The sequence below is a fragment of the Lactuca sativa genome, chromosome 9 (assembly GCF_002870075.4).
Source record: "Lactuca sativa cultivar Salinas chromosome 9, Lsat_Salinas_v11, whole genome shotgun sequence".
NCBI classification, from domain to species: Eukaryota; Viridiplantae; Streptophyta; class Magnoliopsida; order Asterales; family Asteraceae; genus Lactuca; species Lactuca sativa.
Genome location: NC_056631.2, coordinates 115,871,644 through 115,895,102, shown reverse-complemented (window position 1 = coordinate 115,895,102; position 23,459 = coordinate 115,871,644). Strand labels below are relative to the sequence as shown.

Sequence of the window (23,459 nt, the reverse complement as noted above, 5' to 3'; positions counted from 1 at the left end):
AATAAAGTTTGGCGCCTCATTCCAACTCCTCAAGATGCATCGGTTGTTGGTCTCAAATGGGTCTTTAGAAATAAAATGGACAAGGAAGGCAATGTAATAAGAAACAAAGCTCGTCTAGTTGTGAAAGGATACTGCCAGGAGGAAGGAATCGATTATGAGGAAACGTTTGCTCCTGTAGCTAGGCTGGAATCTGTTCGAATATTTCTTGCCTATGTTGCACACAAGAACTTTGAGGTCTACCAAATGGACGTGAAGTGCGCATTTCTAAATAGAGAACTTGAAGAAACGGTGTACGTGGAGCAACCTCCGGGATTCGTAAATGAAAAGTACCCCAATCACTGCTATATTCTGGACAAAGCGGTATACGGACTGAAACAAGCACCTAGAGCCTGGTATGAAACGCTAACTAAGTTTTTGAAGATGTCCAAATTCAAACAAGGTTCGGTTGACCCAACCTTCTTTCGTAAGAAGGAAGGTAACCACCTTATGATTGTTCAAATTTATGTCGATGATATCATCTTCGGATCAACGAATCCTAGCTTAACGGCTGAATTCAGAAAGCTGATGGAGACTAAATTTGAAATGAGCTCAATGGGTCCTATTAACTTTTTCTTTGACTTAAATATTAGACAGGGACCCGAAGGCATATTTATTAACCAGGAAGCCTACACCAAGACTCTCCTTGATAAATTCGGCATGATGGGAGACTCAAAGGTTAAAGTTCCAATGGCGTTAGGCACCAAGCTTACTCCATCCTTGGACAAGCCAGCAGTCGATATTATGTTATATCGCCAGATGATTGGTTCTCTAATGTACCTTACTGCTAGCAGGCCTGATATAATGTTTTCTGTTTGCTACTGTGCTAGATTTCAGGCGAATCCTTGTGAACCTCATATGCTTGCAGTGAAGAACATTCTCCGGTATCTGAAACGAACTACCTCTCTCGGCTTATGGTATCCATCAAACTCAGGTTTCTTCGTTCAAGCCTATTTAGATGCAGACCTTGGAGGTTGTGGACTAGACAGGAAAAGCACCACTGGAGGCTGCCAATTCCTTGACGGGAAGTTGGTTAGCTGGCAATCAAAGAAACAGACTTGTGTATCTCTGTCTACAGCTGAAGCAGAATACATCGCAGCTGCCTCCTGTACATCTCAAGTGATTTGGATCCAAAGCCAACTCCGGGACTATGGACTCAATATGAAAAAGATCCCACTATATTGCGACTCTAAAAGTGCAATTAGGATCTGTCATAACCCAGTGCAACACTCCAAGACTAAGCACATAGCACTGAGGTATCACTTCATTAAGGATCATGTGGAAGATGGGAACGTCGAAATTCATTTTGTTCGAACCACTGATCAACTGGCTGACATCTTCACCAAATCTCTTCCTGAAGCTTCTTTCAACAAAATTCTACAAGGGCTTGGAATGATGGAACCGGAGTCAGTACCAAAAATTACCTCTCAAGATCAAACGTAAGAAGCGAAATAGACCGAACGTTTGGGTTCGGGTCTTGCTCTGGTGTACCGAAATAGACCGAACGCTCGGGTTCGGTTGTATCATCTGATCTTCGCCTATCACTCAAAGGTAGTTTCTTTGGTTGTAAATCTTTTGTATTATTTTTCCTAATTCGTTTTTCTTATTGTCAAAGTTCTTCTCTTTTTCAATCTTATTTTTTTTGGCAACCGAAATAGACCGAACGCTCGGGTTCGGTTACAAAATTTTTCTCACCCGAAATAAACCAAACGCTCGGGTTCGGTTCCAAAGTTTTCTCAACCGAAATAAACTGAACGCTCGGGTTCGGTTCCAACATTTTTTTTGTATAAATTTTTTTTATGTCTTATTTATTTCGATCAAAAATTCCAAAAATATTTTTTTTCTTTGTAAATTCAAAAACTCCAAAAATATTTTTTATTTTTTTATTTTGGCTTTTATTTTTTTATTTTTTTTATTTATTTCATTGTGGTTAACTTATTTCACTAGCTAAGTGTCCCTAGAAGCATGCTGCTGTATGTGACCAAAGCCTCATCTGATTCTGAATAAAAGCCTTACTGACTTGGTACAAACAAACCTTGTCTTCCCAATTAGGCTCTCATATTTATTCTAATCACGAGCTACCTAACTCTCTTCTCACATGAGATAAGAGTTTTCTGCTTAGTCCTATTTTTCATAGCAGAGGTACTTTGGGTTTCTTTACACCATCTACATCAGTTTTCTCCATCTCATTCGTTTCACAAACGTAACCCTTGAGACTCTCAGACATTACCACTGAGGTTTATGGTTGCACAATTTCTGTGTTCATGATCTTAGCTTCGTGTCACTACGTGCTAAGTGAAACTCATAATTCAATACCTATTATGCATTGACAGTGAACAATTAACTTGCTCTAGCCTTCACTAATGAATTGACAGACTTATCCATGGGAGTACAACATGAAATCTCTATTTTTCTTTTGAGTGATTCCTATGAAATTGTTAAATCCAATAACATTTCTTCCCTTGGGATCCAGTTTTAATTTTTTTTTTGAGATTTCAAATACATTAGTTTACCTTGCCACTAAAATTATCTCCAACCTACTTGTTCAACAGACTACACTGGTCTCACAAGTACTTCGTTCGATTTCTATCTTATATCAAGATCAGGAATTATGAATCGAAGCGAAAGCCACCTCATAAGCCTAATTAAAAGAAGTCTTTCAACACTTCTTAATAAGTGTCTGATCTTTATTCAACGGGAAACCACACAAACACTTTAAAGTCTCTCTTGACTTTGAAGGAAGAGATTCATGCCCGGGATCCACTGTTTCGTGTCTTTATTGACATCAGATAATCCCTCAAAAGTGTTGCTTTATTTCTTTTTCTTTTACACACTTAGCACGAAAATCTTTTTGATTTTCCAAAATTCTGGTTTCATTAATTCTAAGGAATTTTAATTGGGTTGGCTGTTATAAAAAGTTGTGGTTAATATTGATCCACGTGGGGATTTTACTTTAAAAGATGTCGTTAATCTCTAAAGGGATAAGATGACGAAATGATTTCAAACGGCGGTAGTCCAATCGATTTGATTTCAAACGGCGGGGAAAAGCGTGGGAATAGGAACCGTTTCATCTCCAAACGGCGCCTGATGGGAAGGCGTGTTATTAGGGACTGACACTATCTCTCCTGCGTGATCATCGTCAAACCCAACTGTCAAGCGTCAGTCACCTCCGAAAAACCCTTCGTATTTCAAGATTTGGGAAAAAAATTTCTCTCTCCTTTACCCACAGTATAAAAGGTAATGAGATCCACCGTTTACCTCTTTACTGCCCAATACTCCCAGAGAGCAAGAAATTCCTCTAAACCTCTACTGTTCATCATCTCTCCCACTTTCATATCAACAATGGCGGATTCTTCATCTGTTCACGCGACCTCTCACATTTTGCCCATTCGTCCCCAGCAGAGTTTGATAATTTATCTCACTCCTCAGGCGTACGACGCTTTCATGTTTCCCATCATCGAATGCCTGAAGTTCTCGCCAATCGCTCCTGCTCTTACCAGGGCTGAAGCTGTTCCAATGGAGTTCCTGTCACAAATCTTTGCCACGGCTCACTACGACAAGGTCGTCGACAGGATTTTCTTCGATGTCTTTGAGCACAAGGCATCGATTTCCAAACAAAGGTTCTGTACGCTGTTAGGGTTTGCCCCTGATTCTTCGAGGGTTAATCCGGAAACCATTCCAATGGGTCATCTGTTCAACATGTTCTACAACATGGGGTACACTAAGGTGCTCACTACTGTCACGAAATTCAAGAAGTCGTGCATGCCCCCTTAGTGGAATGGGATGTTCACTGTTCTTTTCAAGGGCTTATCTGAACGAAGTGCTGGATCCGATGGGGCAAGTCGTTTATTTCTCTCCATCATGTACGGGATCTACAATGGCATCAACATGGACTACGGGTCGGTCCTATGGCAACAACTCATTCAGAGTCTCTCTTCGACTTCTCGACACTCAGAGATTTCTTATGCCCGGTTCTGGACTATTGTCACGAAATGGGTGATGGACAAGTACCACATCCCCATTGTCGTTGGTGCTCCAATGTCTTCGATTGGTACTTTCCATACCATGAAGATCATTGTGTCGGATGCTTCGAAATTTCCCTTCAACGGGTCTATCCCGGAAACGATGTATGGTGACGTTCCTGCTGACAGCCGGATCATTCAAACGTACAAGGAGTTCAGACGTTCTGGTCCGAGGGATCTTACTCCAGAGATGCTGAAATCAATTCATGACGCTGACAAGCCTGCTCCTAGAGGCAAGAAAGCTGATAAGGGAAAACAGGTGGCAAAGGGAGCAAAAGGCCCATCTCCCAAGAAAAGGAGACCCACAAAGGCTGCTCAGTCTCCACCGCAGAAGAGGAGAAAAACCCAACCACGCCGAAAGCTGATTATCGCTTCATCCTCAAGCTAATCTGAGGACGAGGGTTCTGATTCGGATGGATCTCAACGTGGCAACACTCCACCACGTTCGCCTACCCCAGAGATACATATTTCTACTTCTCCTATCTCTTCTCCACCCGTTACAATTCCTATTTCTATTCCCCCTATAACCTCCACCACTAAAATACCACCTACTTCCATCCCAATACCACCACCAATCTTTACCGAAGCAACAACCACCACCACTGCAGATGTTATAACCAACGTATCTGATACGGAGGTTCATACTGACGCACCAAAATCCACCTCAGCACCCGAACCCACACCAACAACCGAACACACCACCCAACCCGAAACTACTACTACTACCGAGCCTATAGTTTCACCACCACCATCTTCTCCTGCTCATGCTTCAGAGGATGAAGAACCACTCCTTGGCGGAGAGAATATGACTTTTGATTCGGTCTATTATAGTCTGTTTCAAGTTCAAAGTGACGACGATGACGATGCTCCTGTCACAAAGAGGCATCTCAAGGAGCTACATGACAAAATTGATTCACTCATCGCTTCGTCTTCCTCATCTCAGTCCTCCATATCTGAAGCTACAATTCAGAAAATTGTTGAGGCTTTTTCCAAAGCTCATCAAGTTTCCCTTGATTCTGCCACTGCAGCCATAGATGCCTCAACCAAAGCTTGTGAGGCAGCGACCGAAAAAGTCGATAAACTATTCACTGATGCTTCTTTCTTGTTGAAATCTTTACAGGAAAGTGCTGAAGCCACCAAGACTACGCTGGAACCCATTATCAACCAGTTGGCTACATCAGTCGCTTCTGAGCTGAAGTCGTTTGCTTCACTGAGACAATCTATTTCTGACGACAACTCAGCTCTCAGAACCACCATTGAGGAGCGTCTCTCCAAGCTTCAAGAAGACTTAGCTGCCGAGAACTCTCTCATGGATGCTCTCGCAAGGAAGACTACTGCTATGAAGGTCAAGAGTACTCAACTCTCCAACTGTCAACATGAGATTGACTCTCTTCGATCTGAAAGAGAGGTGGTTAAATCGTGTGTTTCGGATGTCCACTCTGCTATCTCAAACATCCTTGAAGCACATGATCCAATCATCAATTATTCAGTATGCCGTACCCTTGCAGAGAAGCTCGCTCCCGCCCTTTCTCTACTCAGCAAAATTTAGGGGCTCCTTGATTTCGTGTCCATTCCGAAACAAGGGGGAGAAAAAGAACAAGTGTCTCAACCACCTCCTACTTCAGCAACTCACACAACCGAACCTCCTCCAGTAGGCCAAGCCTCCGGTTCTGGTGTGAAAGACAAAGGCAAAAACATTGCTGAGGAGAGTGATGATGATGATAAAGAGACAATCGCCGACCTTCTGAAGCGTCAATGTCGAGATAAAGAGGTTGACATCAGTGCTCGTGTGGCTAGAGAGGCTGAAGAAGCCGAAAGAAGTCAGAAAGAAGCCCACGACCTTCTTGAGAGCAGGAAAACTCTTTTTCCTCTGTGGACTCTTGAGAGGCTGATTAAAGAAGCCATTGACACACCAAGTATCTTGTGGCTATAACCTGTGATCTCTTTAGATCGTTCTAACACTGTCGACTCGCAGTTCGACATGCCACTGACCCGAAAGGCGTTTGTTTTTCATGCCTTTGACAACATTGCAGAGTTCCCTCATCCTCATCCACAGGTTGATCGGAACTTAATCGAATTTTATCTGAAGGCCACTCAACCCCAATACCAGACTTGGAGCGCTCAGAAAATTGTCAATGTTCGGGTCCTGAAGCCGTACAGGGAAGGCAACTTCACCAACGTTCGGTTCAAGGTACTAAGGGGATCTGCCAAAGCCGAACATGCCATCTCACTTGCAGATCTTCCAAACCTTAATCCCCATGATTGGATTATCTTGCACAACATCCTTCTTACAAACGAAGCTGAGTATGGTCCGATCATCGACCATTTTAAGAGGATGCTTGTATGCTATATCATGGAAGTTGCTTTGATGGATCAGGAGATTGCGAGCGTGTTTAAGAAGAAGCCTACCATATCTCCTGTTGGCTCTGTCAGTGATCTCAACATGATGCAGATGGGGAAGATTGACCCAAAGAGAAACTCCGTCATGTTTACCAGGAACGAAGGACAGAAATGCCTTTTCGCCTTGGCAGACAAACATCTCTACACCACTGCATGTTTGGAACACGTTTTGGGGATCATCCATCGATGCAAGAAGAACACAACGGATGATATCAAGTACTTTGATGATATGATTCAATGGTACATTCGGTTCAGACAGACTATCCTTGCTCTTATCACACGTCTGTTTGATACTGTAAAGAAAGCTCCCGCTGCTGGCCCAAGTAAGAAAAAGAAGTAGTCTCGCTCCAATTTGACGCAAAGGGGGAGATTGTTGGGTTGTATTTTGTGTTGCGTCTATTGGGCTCGTTAGCTAGTCCAATATGTATCTCCGGTATGGGCCTGTCCATCCGTGAGTTTTGTAGGGTTTAGTATAAATAGATGCTTGCATGCATTCTAGAACAAAGAGGACGATTAGTAACGATTAGAGTTTTATTATTCAGCAGATTTATCGTTCTTGTTTTGTAACCCTAGAATCCTCTACAGTGGAAGTTCTTAGTCGAGCTCTGCTGAGGATAGAGTAATCTAATCATTCGACACATCTAGATTCATACTTGTGTTTTGTTTACTGTTTTTACGTTCATCGCATACCTGTTACAAAGATCTAATCGATCAAAGAGTTAATTAATAACTCATCAAAGATGATGAATCTATGATGTATTCAATGAAATAATTGAAGCTCCATACACATAGTTCACACACACTCTTCTCTCTAGTTTCTCTCACACCTTAGAATGCACACACTTAAGCTCCTTGGTGTTCATCACTCTTTTCCTCACACCCCCTCACCCCTATATATACATGAGAATATGGGCTTGGTGAACATGGGTCGTAAATGGGTTTACGGCCGTAAACATCCAACAATTTACGGTCCAAGACACAAAAATATGTTTTTCAAGAAAAGTAAAGTATAAACCATATTTTTGACCCAACAACTGGTATGAACACTTACCTCTAGTAGAATTTTCCTATAATAATAGTTTCCACTCGAGCATCAAGATGGCACCTTATCACGCTTTGTATGGAGAAAAGTGTCGAACGTCGTCATGTTGACCGAAAGCTGGGGAAAAGCAGTTTATGGGACCTGAAATAGTCCATCAAACTGTTGAAAAGTTGAAAGTAATTAGGGAAAGGATGTTGGCAGCTCAAGATCGACAAAAGAGCTATGCTGACAAGAAAAGACAATCGATATCATTCAAAGTTGGAGATTTGGTTTTGCTTAAAGTCTCGTCGTAGAAGAGACTTATAAGATTTGGTAAAAGGGGAAAGTTGAGTCCAAGGTTTATTGGACCATTTAAAGTTCTTCGGAGAATCGGGAATCAAGCTTACAAACTAGAATTACCGGAAGAATTAGATGGTATTCATAACACCTTTCATGTGTGTCATTTGAGAAAGTTCACGGGAGATGTGCCCGACATAATTCCAATTTCTGAATTAAGGTTGGATGAAAACAAGAGGTTAATTAAAGAGCCTGAGGCAATAGTTGACAATAAGACTAAGAAGTTGCGACGCAAGATGGTCGATTTAGTGCTTATGCATTGGAAACATACGAATGGGCCAAATCTCACCTAGGAAACGGAGAGTGACATGATGAGTTGCTACCCGCAGTTGTTTGTTGAATCATCCTAAGGGGGAGAGAATTGTAACGCCAGTGATTCTAGGCTAGGCATTAATATTGACATAATAGACTAGGTTAACCTTTGTAACTCATTTTGAAGAAATGAAAAAGAATTATGTGAATATTATGTGAATTATGTGTTTTATGCTTAATTATTAGGATTTAATTAATTAAGAATAAAAATGAGCATCGAAAATAAATATTAGATAAATTTGATATCTATTAAGAAAGTTGTAGTGGTCGTGACAAGGATTCCGGATATATAAAGAATACCGAAATCCGAGTTATAACGAAGAAGTTATGACATGTTGAAGTTCTGCGACAAAACCGGCACAGTGCCGAACAACGTAAAAAGTGAGTTTTTGATAAACTACTTTTTAGCCTTAGTAATCTAAATGAAAGTCGTAGTGTTCGTTAAACTGAGAGTATGTATAAAAAGAACGTCCAAATCTGACTTCGTATGAGGAAGTTATGATTTTTCTAAGTTTCAGCTTAGCACTAGACAGCTAAAAACTCGAATTTTGGATCGAGTGATTTTAGCCAACACAACCTAAATGAGAATCGGAGGTCTCGTCAATAGGAGTACAACGGTAAAAAGACAGATGAAAACGGACGTCGGATGAAGAAGTTATGAAATTTTAACGGATTTCCTGTCCCGGTCTGTTAAAAATAATAATATTAAAATTAAAGTCAAAATTAGCCGACGAAGTCTAAACAAAAGTTGTAGAACGTAATTTTACCTACGTGTGCATATAAAGAACGTCAAAAAAGGAGCTCGTATGCGAAAGTTATGGATTTTAGAAGTTTTAGCACAAAAATCAAGAAAAAAAAAGCTAAAACTGAGGAATTTTGCATGGCTAGTGTTCGGCCACGTCACCCGGAATCTCGCATGCATGCCACGTACTCGTTGCTGATTCGACGGAAGGGAGGCCCAACCGAATCAGGCCACATGTCGCCTCGTGTCCGAAGGAGCTTAGTCACCGATGCGCTGTGCAACCTAGAGTCCGACGCGTGCCCAGGTGACTCCTCGCATCCGAAGCCACCTCACCTCACACCGACGCATGTCGCACCAGCTGTCTGAGCTTCGCAGGCGCCACATCCCATCCCACGGACCCTAGACCTCGGTCCAATCAAAAGCCCACACCTAGACCCTTACACGTGCGAGCCATGTGCCTTCTCTTCGGATCTGCTGCCGTGTGGAGTCCTCTCAGCCGTCCGATCAGAAGCCTCGCCCCTATAAATAGAAGGGTGTGAGACCTCTCGGGTATATTTTGGAAAAGTGACATTTTACACCCCTAAACCCATATTTCTTTCATTCCAACTTCCCCCAAAGCCCCGGTATTATACCAAACACCCAAAACACGCCCCGAACTGCCCGAAGACCCAGAAAATTTTATCTTTTCGGTTTTGAAGCCTAACCCTCGCAGAGCCCGGTTTTTCAATAAAACTCCTGGTTTTATTAGAAACGATTGTTTTAGGAAACGAAGTGCTGCCCGATTATCATTAAATCATATGAGTGTATAGTTACTTTCATCTTACACATAGATATGAAGTATTTTATATAAAATACGTGTTATGTGAGTATATATTGTTTGTTTATTTGAGGTGGATGTTGAAAGAATGATTTATACAGATTTTTAAATAACTTAAATTGTATATGTATTTTTTTTATCTACAAAATGTTAGGTAAACATGGGTAGATGAAATAGGCTGTATGTGATGAAAGATGAGTTGGATAAATGAGATGATCGGTGATATAGATCATGAGATGAAGGTGAGTAGTGAAATATGAGAGAATCACTTACCCAAACGTTGGCCCCCGTCATTCAACAGAGTATGGATGACAACCATGGATTATTTTAGATAATCTGTGAAACACTAGCAGGCTCACAACTTTTAAGTGTGTGAACTATATGTTTAACGGTTGTACTCTAAAAACCCATTGACATGTATTGCAGGGAGATTCCTGTAAATAATATTTTCTATAAATAAGAGCTATGGACTTAGCACATGTTGTATAAACCCTGGCAGCTATGGACTTAGTGCCTGTTCTATAATCCCCGACGACGATGTGACTTCGTGCCTATTCCTTAGGATGGATCCTTAGGAATGATTGATAGTTGATTCTTAGGGTAAATCCTTAAGAAATAAATAAGATAATGGGGTTGGGGTAATTTGGTTGATTGTTTGATGTTTAAGCATAATAAGTTTATTTATTGTGGGTTGAAAACCCTATATGCTTATCAGACTCCTAAGCCTGACCCACTTAACTTTTTATATTACAGGTAGTGGACCCCGAGCATAGTTGGATGATGATGAGTGATTTTTGGATTATAGACCAGTAGTTGTAAATAACTGTTGTAAAGCTTATACTATCTTGTTATGCTTTTGATTTGTATCGCAACATGACATCTCGAGGTTTTGATATAAAATGAAAATATATATTTCTTAAAGAAAGGTTTTGATAAAATTTTATCATGTTTTGTGTTGGGAACAAATTCTGCAACATCTTTGAAAATGATTACTCTGATTTTATTTTAAAAAACATAAATTAAATCGGTCTTTTCTGGCCGAGAAGATTGGGGATGTCATAGTTTTGTATTTTGATATGAACCTTCAAGTGTTTTAAAATATTTTAAAGAATTACTAGATGATTATGTCATATTCTTAAACTTAATGATCTAATCATTTCTTTAATATCTTCTAATTTTTCATTTTGATTTTCAGTAGATGTTGTAGGTTGACATCTCGAGATGGAGAATCTACCTGTTATAGTTGAAATTGGAGATTCTATAATTGGATTTCCTTTTATTAACGGAGTAGTTATTATTGATTGAAAATTAGTTTCATTAAATATTATATTATTAGTTATATTTGGTGATTCAAGTGATAATAGAGGAGTAAATAATTTATCTATATAAATTATGTCTTCTATTTTAAATGTAATACAATGATGAAAATTTGTTAATGCATAATTTGTTTGATATGTAATACTAAACGGATGATTACCTTTTAACATAAAAGTTTGTCTTAGTAATTTATATCGTATAGTAATACTATTACTTAGATTTTTATCTTTAAGACTTAATACTAGTTGAATATTAATATTAAATTTTATTTTTCCTTCAATTAAATTACATTTTCCTTTTGGAATAATACTTTCTTGATTATTAATTATACGATCATCTCTGATTTCTAATTCTAGAGGTGTATCTAAATCGCTAAAAGTACTTTTTAAAATTACTTGAATAGTTGATATATGAATATAAGCAATTTTTATTCTATCTACTTCTTTAATATTAGATAATCTATTTCTAATTTGTTGTTTATTTATTATGGGTATAATAATATTTCCTTGAGTTGATTCTATAGGTATTGGTTCTTCTCCTATAATTTTTCCATAATATATAATATTTTTCTAGAAAAAATATTTTTTAATGGATTATGTCTAAAATTATGTTTTTCTGATAGTGTAAAATTTGATTTTTATAGCATCTTTATTAATATTATTTTTGTTAATTAAAGCATCAAAAGTGTATCCAGATTCATTTTCTTCGTTATTAATAATGATTGGTGAATTTTCTATTTCTTTAGACATATTTAACAGATTAGTTTTGTAATTTTATCTTCTAGATTTTTTATTTTTTTCTTGTTTCCAATTTATACTATTATTTATTATATGTATTGCTTCAATATTGGATATACAATTAACTATTGATATGTTAGAATCTATTTTTAATTTTAAAAGAAATTTTTAGATTGTTTCAATGTTTTACGAAAAAAATTTAGCTCTTGTTTATTTGTATTTAGATTTGAAAAACTCATGATTATAATTCTATATGAACAAAAATTTATTTTTGTTTGAGAAATGATGGTGATAGTGGCGTTTAATATGTCTATTAAATTTTATGATGAGTATAGCAAATGATATGCATGAATATAATAACATTTATAATGATGCATGATGAATATTTTTCTTTTGAATGAAACGGATGAATACTCATATTTATAATAAAAATGATAAGAACGAAACTTAGCTCTCATACCAAAATTAAAGACATGAAATTAATAAAAAAAATTAGGATGAAATTATACCTGAATGATGCGTCGGAATGGATTGACGATGGATTGTTTAAATTATAAGAATGATTATATGAATAATCTTGGGTATGTTTGGATAGGGCTCTGCTATTCAGAAATAGACAAAGTATTTCAACAGGGGAAGAACTTTGAGATCAACTCAAGTTTTAGACACTCAAATTTAACTTGTTTATTCATACAGGCAAAGACCCTATTTATAGGCTCAAGAGAGTTGGTTACATAATTGAGTTGCAACCGTTTGATTGCAATACGACATACATATTTACAATGTAGCCCCCTAGACTATTGAGGGTTACACACTTTATTTCATATTTTAGACACTACTTTATATCACATTTTCTACCGACAATAATAATCATATAAAGACAAATTACAAATGTAACACCGTGAAATTTACAACCAATTTAAACTTTTCAAAACAACCCATATTCATTAAATTATTACAAAAAGGTTTTCAATTCTTTTATTATCAGAGTATCCCAGAACATCAACATAAATCTAAGGAGCGGTACGATCACGCCTTCGCCTTGCCACGGTCTCCTGAAGTACCTGAAACAATACACTGAAACTGTAAGCCCGAAAGCTTAGTGAGTTACCCCCAAAATACCAACCACAGTACCATACACATATCGTATTATATCATATCATAACAGATTAGCCATGCATATCGAGTCTACAGTGTGACTGGTCCGCCTGCACCAGGCCTTCAGTCCACCCGGTCCACTCTCTCTCCGAGTCTACAGTATGAATGGTCCGCCCGCACCTGGCCTTCAGTCTACCTGGTCCACTCTCTGAGTCTACAGTATGACTGGTCCGCTCGCACCGGGCCTTAAGTCTGTCTGGTCCACTCTCCAAGCCTCGGCACGTCTGGTCCGCCCTCTTGGGGCCTTCAGCCTATCCGGACCGCTCGCAGGGCCTTCGGTCTAACCGGTCCGCCCTGGGTATGTTGGCCTACAACACAAAGTAGGACCCGCCTCAACCCAACCCCAGTCCAACAACCATGTGCACATAAACATATAATCATATAGTAATTCACAACTAATCAACCGATCTAGCAGATCACATAACATAGCAACATCCTAACCAGGATACCGACCTAACCGGTCACTAACATAACATCATCCTATATACCAAGATACCGACCTTAACCAGGTCTCTAACATATATCATCCTAAATACTAGGATACCTACCTTAACCAGGTCTCTAACATATACCATCCTAAATACCAGGATACCGACCTTAACCAGGTCTCTAACATATACCATCCTAAATACCAGGATGCAGACATAGCAAAGCAATAACATAACAAACAACTACCCGGATTCCCATCCGATAAAGGGCCGGCCTTGGTGCCTTAGACCCTGTCGATATAGTGAGGATAACTCACTTGCAACTGCCGACTTGAAGAAATAAGACCACACTGCTTCGACCACCAGCACGAACTCCACCACTGATCATTACCAAATAACCAAAACCGATAAATACCAATAATTACCAAAATACCCTTGGAAGTCAAACTGGTCAACCCTTGGTCCAAGTCAAAGTCCTTAGTCAAATTCAACCTTCCTGGTTGACCCTACTCGTCGAGTCAACCGGTTGACTCGTTGAGTTCCTATGCTCAGAAACTCCCATGCCACGACTCAACTCGCCGAGTCGCCCCAAGACTCGTCGAGTCCAACAAGCTCTGAGTCCCTTCCTGCTCAACTCACCGAGTCATCCCTCGACTCACCGATTCACAGCTCAACCAGAAAAGGTTAGGACTTCACGACCAGACTTGCCGAGTCCAAGACAATCTTCAACAGACTCGCCAAGTTGTTCTTCCAACTCGCCGAGTCCAAGCTCATCATCATACTCCTCGCCGAGTCACCCATGTGACTCGCCAAGTTACTACGCGACTCAAAGTCTGATCCTTAGCCTGACTCGCCGAGTCATCTCCCAGACTCGCCGAGTCCATTCATGACATTTTCATTCAAACGATCATAGGCTATTCCATTGCTTCCAATACATAGATCTGGACTCCTAGGGCCAGATTTACACGTAAAGTTTCCAACTTTACGTGCATGCAAGGCTCATCAAGCTCCAACAAGCTAAAAATGAAGGTTTAAGGCAAGGACACTCTCAATCACGCCCAAAGCTATCACTTTCTGATCTCATGGCTCCAAACCAACCTAGATCTGAAGTTGCAACCTCAGATCTAGTCTCTATACCCGAAATAGATCCCAACCATGCTAAAGAACCCCAAATCACACACCATGGATGAAATGACAAGGAAATAGCTTAAGGTAAGGTCCTCTTACCTTAGAGATGAGTCTAAACTGATGTAGGCTTCAGATCCACAAGCTCCCTTGATGCTATCCTCAAATCCCTCTAACTTCTCTTCACCAATTTCTTCTTCCAAGTTTCAATCTTCTCAACAATGGAGTCTCTCACGATTTAGGGTTTCTCTGGAACACTCAGGGAAGATAGAGGCTGAAATGAAGGCATGTCATTCTTTAAATAGGGTGTAAACCCTAGGAATTAGGGTTTCTCATTCGAGCACAGACTCGTCGAATCCAGCCTCCGACTCGGCGAGTCCGGTCACTTAACATGTGCCCGACACACGCTTAGACTCGACGAGTTGCAGCTCCTACTCGCCGAGTTCCTCTTTTCCAAACTTACACTTTACCCCCTGAACTCTTGATTCTGACTTTGGGATGTTACAACAAATAATTATAATAACAAATAATTACAATTCCTTCCACAATGAAAGGGCGTGTGTCTTCAATAATGTCTTCAATACGTCATTACTTTCGTCATTCCATCAAAATTAAAGACATGGAATTAATAAAAAATTAGGATGAAATTATACCTGAATGATGCGTCGAGATGGATTGACGATGGATTGTTTAAATAATAAGAATGATTATATGAATAATCTTGGGTATGTTTGGATAGGGCTCTGCTATTCATAAATAGACAAACAATTTCAACAAAGGAAGAACTTTGAGATCAACTCAAGTCTTAGACACTCAAATTTAACTTGTTTATTCATACGGGCAAAGGCCCTATTTATAGGGTCAAGAAAGCCGGTTACATAATTGAGTTGCAATCGTTTGATTGCAATACGACATACATATTTACAATATAGTCCCCTAGACTATTGACGGTTACACACTTTATTTCATATCCTAGACACTACTTTATATCACATTTCCTACCGACAATAATAATAATATAAAGACAAATTACAAATAATTATAATGACAAATAATTACAATTCCTTCCACAATGAAAGGACGTGTGTCTTCAATAATGTCTTCAGTACGTCATTGCTTTCGTCATTCCTCCCGCCACCGAAAGGACATATATTTTTGAATGATGTGTGCTTTGGTTATTGCTAACATTAGTCTTCCATGAACGGTGTTTCTTCCGTATTGTCTTTACAATGGCTGCAATTATGTCGTGATGCATGCATGATATGTTTACAAAGCTGTTTTTTAGATCAGCGGGTAATTCAGCTAAGTGATGTGAAAATTTTTCGAACGGTTGTTCGAAAGTTTCAATTGCTTTTAATACTTCTAGGGTTATTTAACTGTCTGTTAAAGAATAGATAACGAAGGTTTTACTGGCATTATTTACTGTGATTCTTGACTTTTGATCTTTACCATTGCCTACGCGAGATGATGCTAAATAGACACCGACAAGTGCAAAAATTAAATGGTCTTGTGTAGGTATTTCATGGGGTAGGTCATCTTTTGTTGGTTTTGAGTCATTGCTTATCCCCATATTTACGAAAGTAATGCTTGGAACAAGTAATTGAGAATCTTCATCAAAGATTGGATAACTTGAATGCATTTTGATAAATAATCCTCTTTATTGTATTGCAAATCGTGTTTTGTAGCTTCTGATTACTATTTGAACAGCTGATGGGAATTCGCTAATGCAATGTGAATTTGTTCCATCAAGATAGATAGTGTCTATGAATCCATGGCTGAAAATAGTCCCATAAAGTCATGGGGTCAGTGAGATCTGCTAGGAATACTGCTTTTGGGTCTAGTTGCCTGGCTACTGGGTAAAAGCCCATTAAAGAATGGACTTCGCTGTATGAAATGAGGCTGTCCCATAATCTGACAAATTTTTGAGCAGATGGTTTTTTCATAGCTTCTTTTTCTTTAGTTGATGAAATGGCTTCAAGGGTAATTTTTGTGTTTAGTTGGTTAAAAGATTTTGGGATGGAAAATAACAAATAATTACAATTCCTTCCACAATGAAAGGACGTGTGTCTTCAATAATGTCTTCAATACGTCAGATCACCTTGAAATTCCAATGGATAACCAAACCGAAAGGATCCAATGTTCATACAATATTAATCCAATAAATATCCAATTATCATCCAATATTATTATCAAATTAATATCGGACAAAATTACAAATATAGTCAATTCTCTTAATGATTTTGCATATTTGAACAATGGTAGCTGAAGTTGAAGATTGAAGTTCATTTGCTAATCTTATTTAGCGTAATTGTATGCAGTTTAGTTATAATCATCCATATACAAAATGGATTTGAATTGGTTAAATAATGGATAACCAATAAAATATATCCAATGAATAAAGTTATCTAATCCAATATCCAATTAGATTGATTCGGTTCGGTTGGTATAAAGAATTGAATTAGATCGGTTGACAATATCCAACATTCAATGGATAATTTGATTGGATCGGTTTCGCCAAAATCGATTGGATTTAAAACGAAAAACATCTCTTTATATTTTTTTTCATATTTTTTGATAAGTCAAAAGTTTATGAATTTAATTCATATCAATCACAAATAAATATCAATCATATTAAATATGATATAAGGTAACAAAGTGACCTCTTAACTCGTAATCTCTAAGAAATAAAGTTATTATTGCAACTTTGCAATAATGGTGATAAGTTGGTCGCCGTGGCAACGTATATTTCACAACAAAAACAAGCAGTTAAACACCCAAAGAGAATTACCCCCTTCACATATCATCAAACAAATCTCGTCGGGAACCCAAAAATCTCATCTTTCTGCCGCCGCATCTCTCTTTATCCATCCCTCTTTCTCGGCGCACGAACGCACTAAATCTTCAACGCCACAACAGCAACGGCGACGGCGACAATGAGATGGGACGAACTGGAAGGCGATTTTATGCATCACAACGACGAACAAGAACCCCAACAACAAGACCAACAAGACTCTTCGTATCTCAATTTCGATACCCTCTCTCTCATTTCTAAGCCCAAGGTAAATTCTTCTTTATCATTTCGTCGTTTTTGATGTTTCTGTTTATGGAATTTTACTTGATTCTATCAGTTCTTTTGATTTTTTTGTTAATTTCATATGCTATTTGACCGATTTTAGGATTATTATCGAATACTTGAGGTGGATTACGAAGCTACGGAAGAAGAAATTCGGTCCAACTATATTCGTTTAGCTCTGGTTCGTCTTCTCTCCCTCGTTATCTTCTACTCCCCTTTCTGTACTTTGATCCTTGAGATGAAACATACTGATTTCCGACTTTAAAATCATCTGGATTTCGGAATATTTTTTGTACTTGCTTCAAAAATCGAAACCCGATTGATCGGTACCGAAATCTTAGCTTCTGATTTTGTGTCTGATTCATTTATGAATTGAGAAACCCTAATCTTTCAATTGGTATTACCTATTGATTAAACACCCGATTCGGTTGTTTTCCATGTTTTTGGTTTTGGATATGTGATCTTGATTTTAAGAGCTTTTCTCTTGGACAGAAATGGCATCCAGACAAGCAAAAAGGTGAGGATAGTGCCACATCCAGGTTTCAAGAGATAAATGAGGCATACAAAGGTTGGCATCTGTATAATTATCTTGAAATTCCGTTCTTGTTTTTCATGTTCAATGTCAGTTTCACATATGTTTTGCAGTCTTCACTTTATTTAGCTGATAAGCGAACTTTTTTGGGATCTATATATGAGGGTTTCTTAGCCAATCAATGCGTATCATCAGAAACTAGAATTTGCAGTTTTGATACAAATGATCATATGAATTTTATTTCCTAACAATGAGATATCTATTCAATGCTTTAACATCAATGCATTTCCATTTTTGCAGTTTTGAGTGATCCAATCCGTAAACAAGAATATGACAAGACAGGAATGCTATACCTCTATGATTACAACATTGTGGTAAGCAATAAGCATATCATCATTCATTGCTTTTACTTTTACTTTGATTCCATAGTTCCTCTTCAATTGACTGAATGTAATGTAATGGAATGGAATGGAATGCAGGATTACCTTAACCGTTACAAGGGTCTTATCTTAACATGCAATGGCCTCGGGATGAAGACATCAATCTTGTGAGAGACACACGCACACTTTGGTACATATGGTTGGTTCTTGAGGCTGTTGATCTTATGGTGGTGCAAGAAGTAATGAATTTGCAAGTTTTAGATTTATTACTTACTACTGCAACTATTATGTAAAGCTTTGTATCATGCCAATCGACTCTAGTTTTATGGTTAAAAAATCTTTTTAACACCCTTTTTGATTGTTTATTTTTACTAAAATTAAGTAGCCCTATGAGATATAGTGCTCAGTAGCGTAGTAGTTTCAATTCCAATGTGGATTGGTCTTTCATCTATAGTGTGATGGTGTATGCCTAACTATAATGTGTGTATAAAAGCAAGTTTCGGTTTATATCACAAAGTAATTTACATCAAATCTTGTATTTATTATGGTAATAAATACAAGATTTAATAGATGTATTTAAAATTTCACAAATGATCCTCAGACAAGCTTCACAAAATGATAGAAATGGTCCTTATCCAAAAAAAATTCAACTTGGATCCATCTAATGTAAAAAATGTTTCATATGGACTATTTTATGGACAATGGAAAAAACTTAAGGATCATCTTCGAAATTTTGTATTTTAATGTTGAATTTCCACCAAAACATTTGGCCTTGGTAAAGATAGACTTCCTCCACCCTAAGAAAATAGAAACTAAATGGAAAAAGCATAGTAATCCAATATACAATTACGGGAGCAAAACAATAGTCCAAAAAAAAATATATATATATATATATATATATATATATATATATATATATATATATATATATATATATATATATATATATATATATATATATATATATATATATATATATATATTAAAACTTCAAGGCTAGAGATAGCTTTTTGTTGTCATGTAGATGTCATATTTGTTTTTTGTTTTGATTATTATTTAAAACAATATAATTTATATGAAATTATAATTTTCATTAAACTAAAAACAACAAATGCATAATAGAAAACAAGACACTTCAAATTACATAAAAGACAAGACATTTTAAATTAAAAATAGGAATTATAAAACATAAAAATAAACATCACTTCAGTCCATAGTGCATATTGATACCATTTTGCGCACTCTTTGACAACTTGTAAGCACTCCTGGAAAGATTTGTTATTCTCATGGCGGAAAATTTCAAGAACATTGTTAAATAATATTCCAACATTTTCACAATTTGCTCTATTAAATAAAACATCAAACTCTACAACTTTGTTAGTGTGCTTCAACTTGGTGTAGATTTGTTCTTTGCTTCACTAGCAACCTTAACTCATTGAGTTGTGGAACCAAAAAGATGACCCATTTACATAGTCGTTGACCATCAGGTCCTCTTGTACATCGACCCATATACAGGTCAAACTTCAAAGCTGGTTCAAGAATGAGCCATTCAGAGGTTTATAAGTGTTGAATGTTTGAATGAGATGAACGTTTGAATGGAAAAAAGTTAAAAAGGTTGTTGGTGTTTATTTTGGTTGAAAAGAAATGAAGTCACATTTGTAATATCTAGAATAAGTAAACTATTTGAATTACAAAAATAAAATTCAATAAACTATTCCAACACTAACTAAACATGTCAAAAATATGCCATATTTATTGTGTTCAAAACTTCAAATGTTACTACTACTCCTCTTGTACATCACGCATCAAAACCTGTCAATACATCAACAAGTTCAAATGCTGCTTTTACTTATACATCATGCATCAAAACTTGTACATTCATCTGAATTTTCACCATTATTCTTGATTCCCTCTATTAATCAACCCATCAAGAACTTCAAATGTATCCAACAATCTTCTCCCCCTACACACCACCTCAACAACCCGACCCCACACTCTCAACTCAGGGTTAAACCCCATCACCGCCAATGCCGCCACCACCGCCGCCGCCTCCTCCCCCCTTCCACCTTCACAAAGCCCAACCACCAACTCATTTGACGTGGCAAAATGAGGCACAAATCCTCTACTCAACATCACACCAACCAACCCTGTTGCCTTCTCCAAATCCCCTAATTTAATCAATGAATTCAACACAATCCTATAACTCGACTTATCCAAATAAACACCTCCTTCATAACTCAACCTCTCAAGCATCTCAAAAGCTTCATAAGTTCTATCAAATCTACATAACCCCACAAGAATCACATTAAAAGTAATTGTGTCCCCTTTACAATCATTTTCCTCCATTTCTTTCAAAACCCTAATCCCTTCATCAATTTCACCCGCTCTACACATACAATTAATCAAAGTGGTGTACAAGATTTTATCGGGTCGTAACCCGACCCGTTTCATTTCTTTAAAAACATTTTTCGCTTCTTTTAAATCACCTATTTTGCAAAATCCGTTCATTAAAGTTGAGTAGTTGAATACATTTGGATTGCACCCGTTTTTTGTCATGAAGTCAACTATCTTCATGGCTCGGTCAACCTTTCCAGACTTACAAAACCCGTTTATTAAAATGTTGTAAGTCAAAGGATCGGGTGTGATTCGCTCTTTTGAAACCATTTGTTCGAAAAGATCGATTGCTTCTTCGAGTTTTCCACTTTGGCAAAAACCCTCCATTAGAGTTGAGTATGTGATCAAATTAGGGTAAGAAACTTCTGAAAGTTTCATCTCTTTTATGACCTCAATAGCAGATTCAAGATTTCCATTCTTGCAATGATGTTTGACCAAAATGTTGAAGATGCATGTGTTAGGATGTAAATCGAGGGTCTTTTTGGAATCTAAGAGGAAATTTCTTGCTAAATCGACTTGATTTGAATCAACCAAAAGATTTAGACATGTGCTCACGGCTTTTAAAGAGGGCTTTTCGCGAACAATTGGTTGAATTTTATCAAACATTTCAATAACCCTTTTATGAAGTGAAGATTTTGAGAAATGTGTCATGAGATCAAGGAATATACTTTCATGGAATTTGCAGGTTTCATAGCTCATTTGATGAAGAATGGAATCGACTTCTTTGAAGTGTTTTGAGCGTGCGAGTTTGTGAAGGGTAATGGCGTAAGTGGAGTGGTTATGATTGAAACCTCTTTGATTAGCAATGGTTTTAAAGATTGTAAGGATTCGATGTGGATCTTTCTCACGTTTTATTAATCTAATGGCTGATTCATGAGAAATGTATTTAGGGTTTTTTGGGGTTTGTGTGATGGTGGTTGAAGGGTCTGGTTTTTGGGATCTAGATTTTGCATAAACAAGGGGGGAAATCCATGGAACCATTGAAGGTTCTTTAGAAAAAGAAGTAGAGAACCAACGTATCTTACCCATGTTAAGGGTTTAGGGTTTAGGGTTTTGATGACAGTTCTTAGACACACCAACTTGAAGTCCTAATAATCTAGAGTCCTGCAAGGTTACACAAGATACAAGGTAAAATTGCAATTGAAACTTGGATACTTAAAAAAGAACACAAAATTCATAGCAATGGAGCAAAAGTTTATTTTACAACAATAGACGAAATTGAAAGTTGAAAGTGTAAAATTGAAAGTTGAGAGGCTAAAATGGCATCAAGTATCAAGAGAGATCGCTCGATTTCCGTTCTAGATTGCTCGATTACATTGTCTGTTACCAACAGTGGCGGATACAATACTATAGCTAGGGTTTTTATTTTATGAACAAAATGAAAGAAAGCATAAACTACAAACTGAAGAAGCACATAAGAAGAATAAGGAATCATAACCGAATATAATGTGGATAATTTCGTTTCTATTGCGTATATACAGAGTTAGTAGAAGCAGATGTGATGTTACCTTGATTATCGGATGAGAGGATTGCAACAGTAGCTTGTATTATCAGATGACAAAACTTGAGAAAAGAAGGGTTATAGACAAGAGAATTCGAGCAGGGGAAGACGAAGATGATGAAACGAGACCTGATTCCACCAGCGGACTGCATTATGGCCTCTTAGGCCTCGTTTTTCTACAAAATTCCCCGTTTTGTAAGTCGACGTCTTCTACCGCAAATTAAAAAAAAAAAAAAAAACATTTAATCACTTCCAAAACACAAAACAAAGACTTTTTGTAATTCATTTCTATTAAGTTATTAAGTTGATAAATATCAGTGTTTTAAAAACCGGTTTAAACCGGCCGGTCGAACCGGTTGGACCGGGAACCGGAAGAGGGAGTGGTTTAATTATCACAGGTTTTATATTGATTTCTGAACCGGATTGAACCGGCCGGTTTTTAGAAAAAGCCGGTTAAACCGGTCAAAATAAACCGGTTGAACCTGTTAAACCAAATAAAAACAATGAAAAAGAACCATTTACATAATAAATTTTGATAATTTTTTTTCAAATCTATTTAGTTTTCTCTAAATAAAAACATATGACAAATATTATAAAGTTTTTTTTATGTGTTCATATTCATCTAAAACTATATTTTGTTTCGGTATTATACTTTATTTTTTCTTTTTAACGTATATAGATTAATGTAAAACACTAAAACTTATGTTTATGTATTATTTTAGTGTATTTGAATTAATCTACAATTTATTTATTTTTGTGTATTTTTAATGTTTGTACTTGTAAACATCAAATTCATGATTTATATGTGTATGTATGTGTAGGAAAATAGAAAAAAAAAAGTTAAAAAATAGAAAAAATATAGAAACCGGTTCACCCGGCGGTCGAAGCGGTTAAACCGGGAACCGGTCACCATACCGGTTCAACTAAAAAACCGGTTTTTAAAACATTGATAAATATATTATGATATATAAGGTAATTTTTAAATGTTTATATAGAATGTTGATGACAAGTCATATATAAAATAAAGTTTTGAGTAGACGAAAATAAGATTTATAAATGTATATTGCTTGATGCAAAGTATAAATTTTGTAAGTTACAGCGACCATA

The 23,459-nt window shown here is 37.2% G+C and overlaps 2 protein-coding genes across 2 annotated transcripts; one reads left to right on the top strand and one right to left on the bottom strand.

Moving 5' to 3' along the window:
- The first annotated feature begins 17,232 nt into the window (after positions 1-17,232).
- Positions 17,233-18,807, top strand: LOC111913410 (uncharacterized). Its single transcript, XM_023909117.3, has 5 exons — positions 17,233-17,531; positions 17,649-17,726; positions 18,038-18,113; positions 18,378-18,451; positions 18,557-18,807. The coding sequence occupies exons 1-5, from the start codon at positions 17,406-17,408 to the stop codon at positions 18,626-18,628; spliced, it is 426 nt and encodes a 141-aa protein (XP_023764885.1). The 5' UTR covers positions 17,233-17,405; the 3' UTR covers positions 18,629-18,807.
- A 1,274-nt stretch (positions 18,808-20,081) lies between these two features.
- LOC111913411 (pentatricopeptide repeat-containing protein At5g18475) lies at positions 20,082-22,582 on the bottom strand. The gene is made up of 2 exons (XM_023909118.3): positions 22,360-22,582; positions 20,082-21,955 (listed from the first exon to the last, which is right to left on the bottom strand). Exon 2 carries the CDS (start codon positions 21,878-21,880, stop codon positions 20,354-20,356), a length of 1,527 nt encoding a protein of 508 aa, XP_023764886.1. The 5' UTR covers positions 21,881-21,955; positions 22,360-22,582; the 3' UTR covers positions 20,082-20,353.
- Positions 22,583-23,459: the final 877 nt, after the last annotated feature.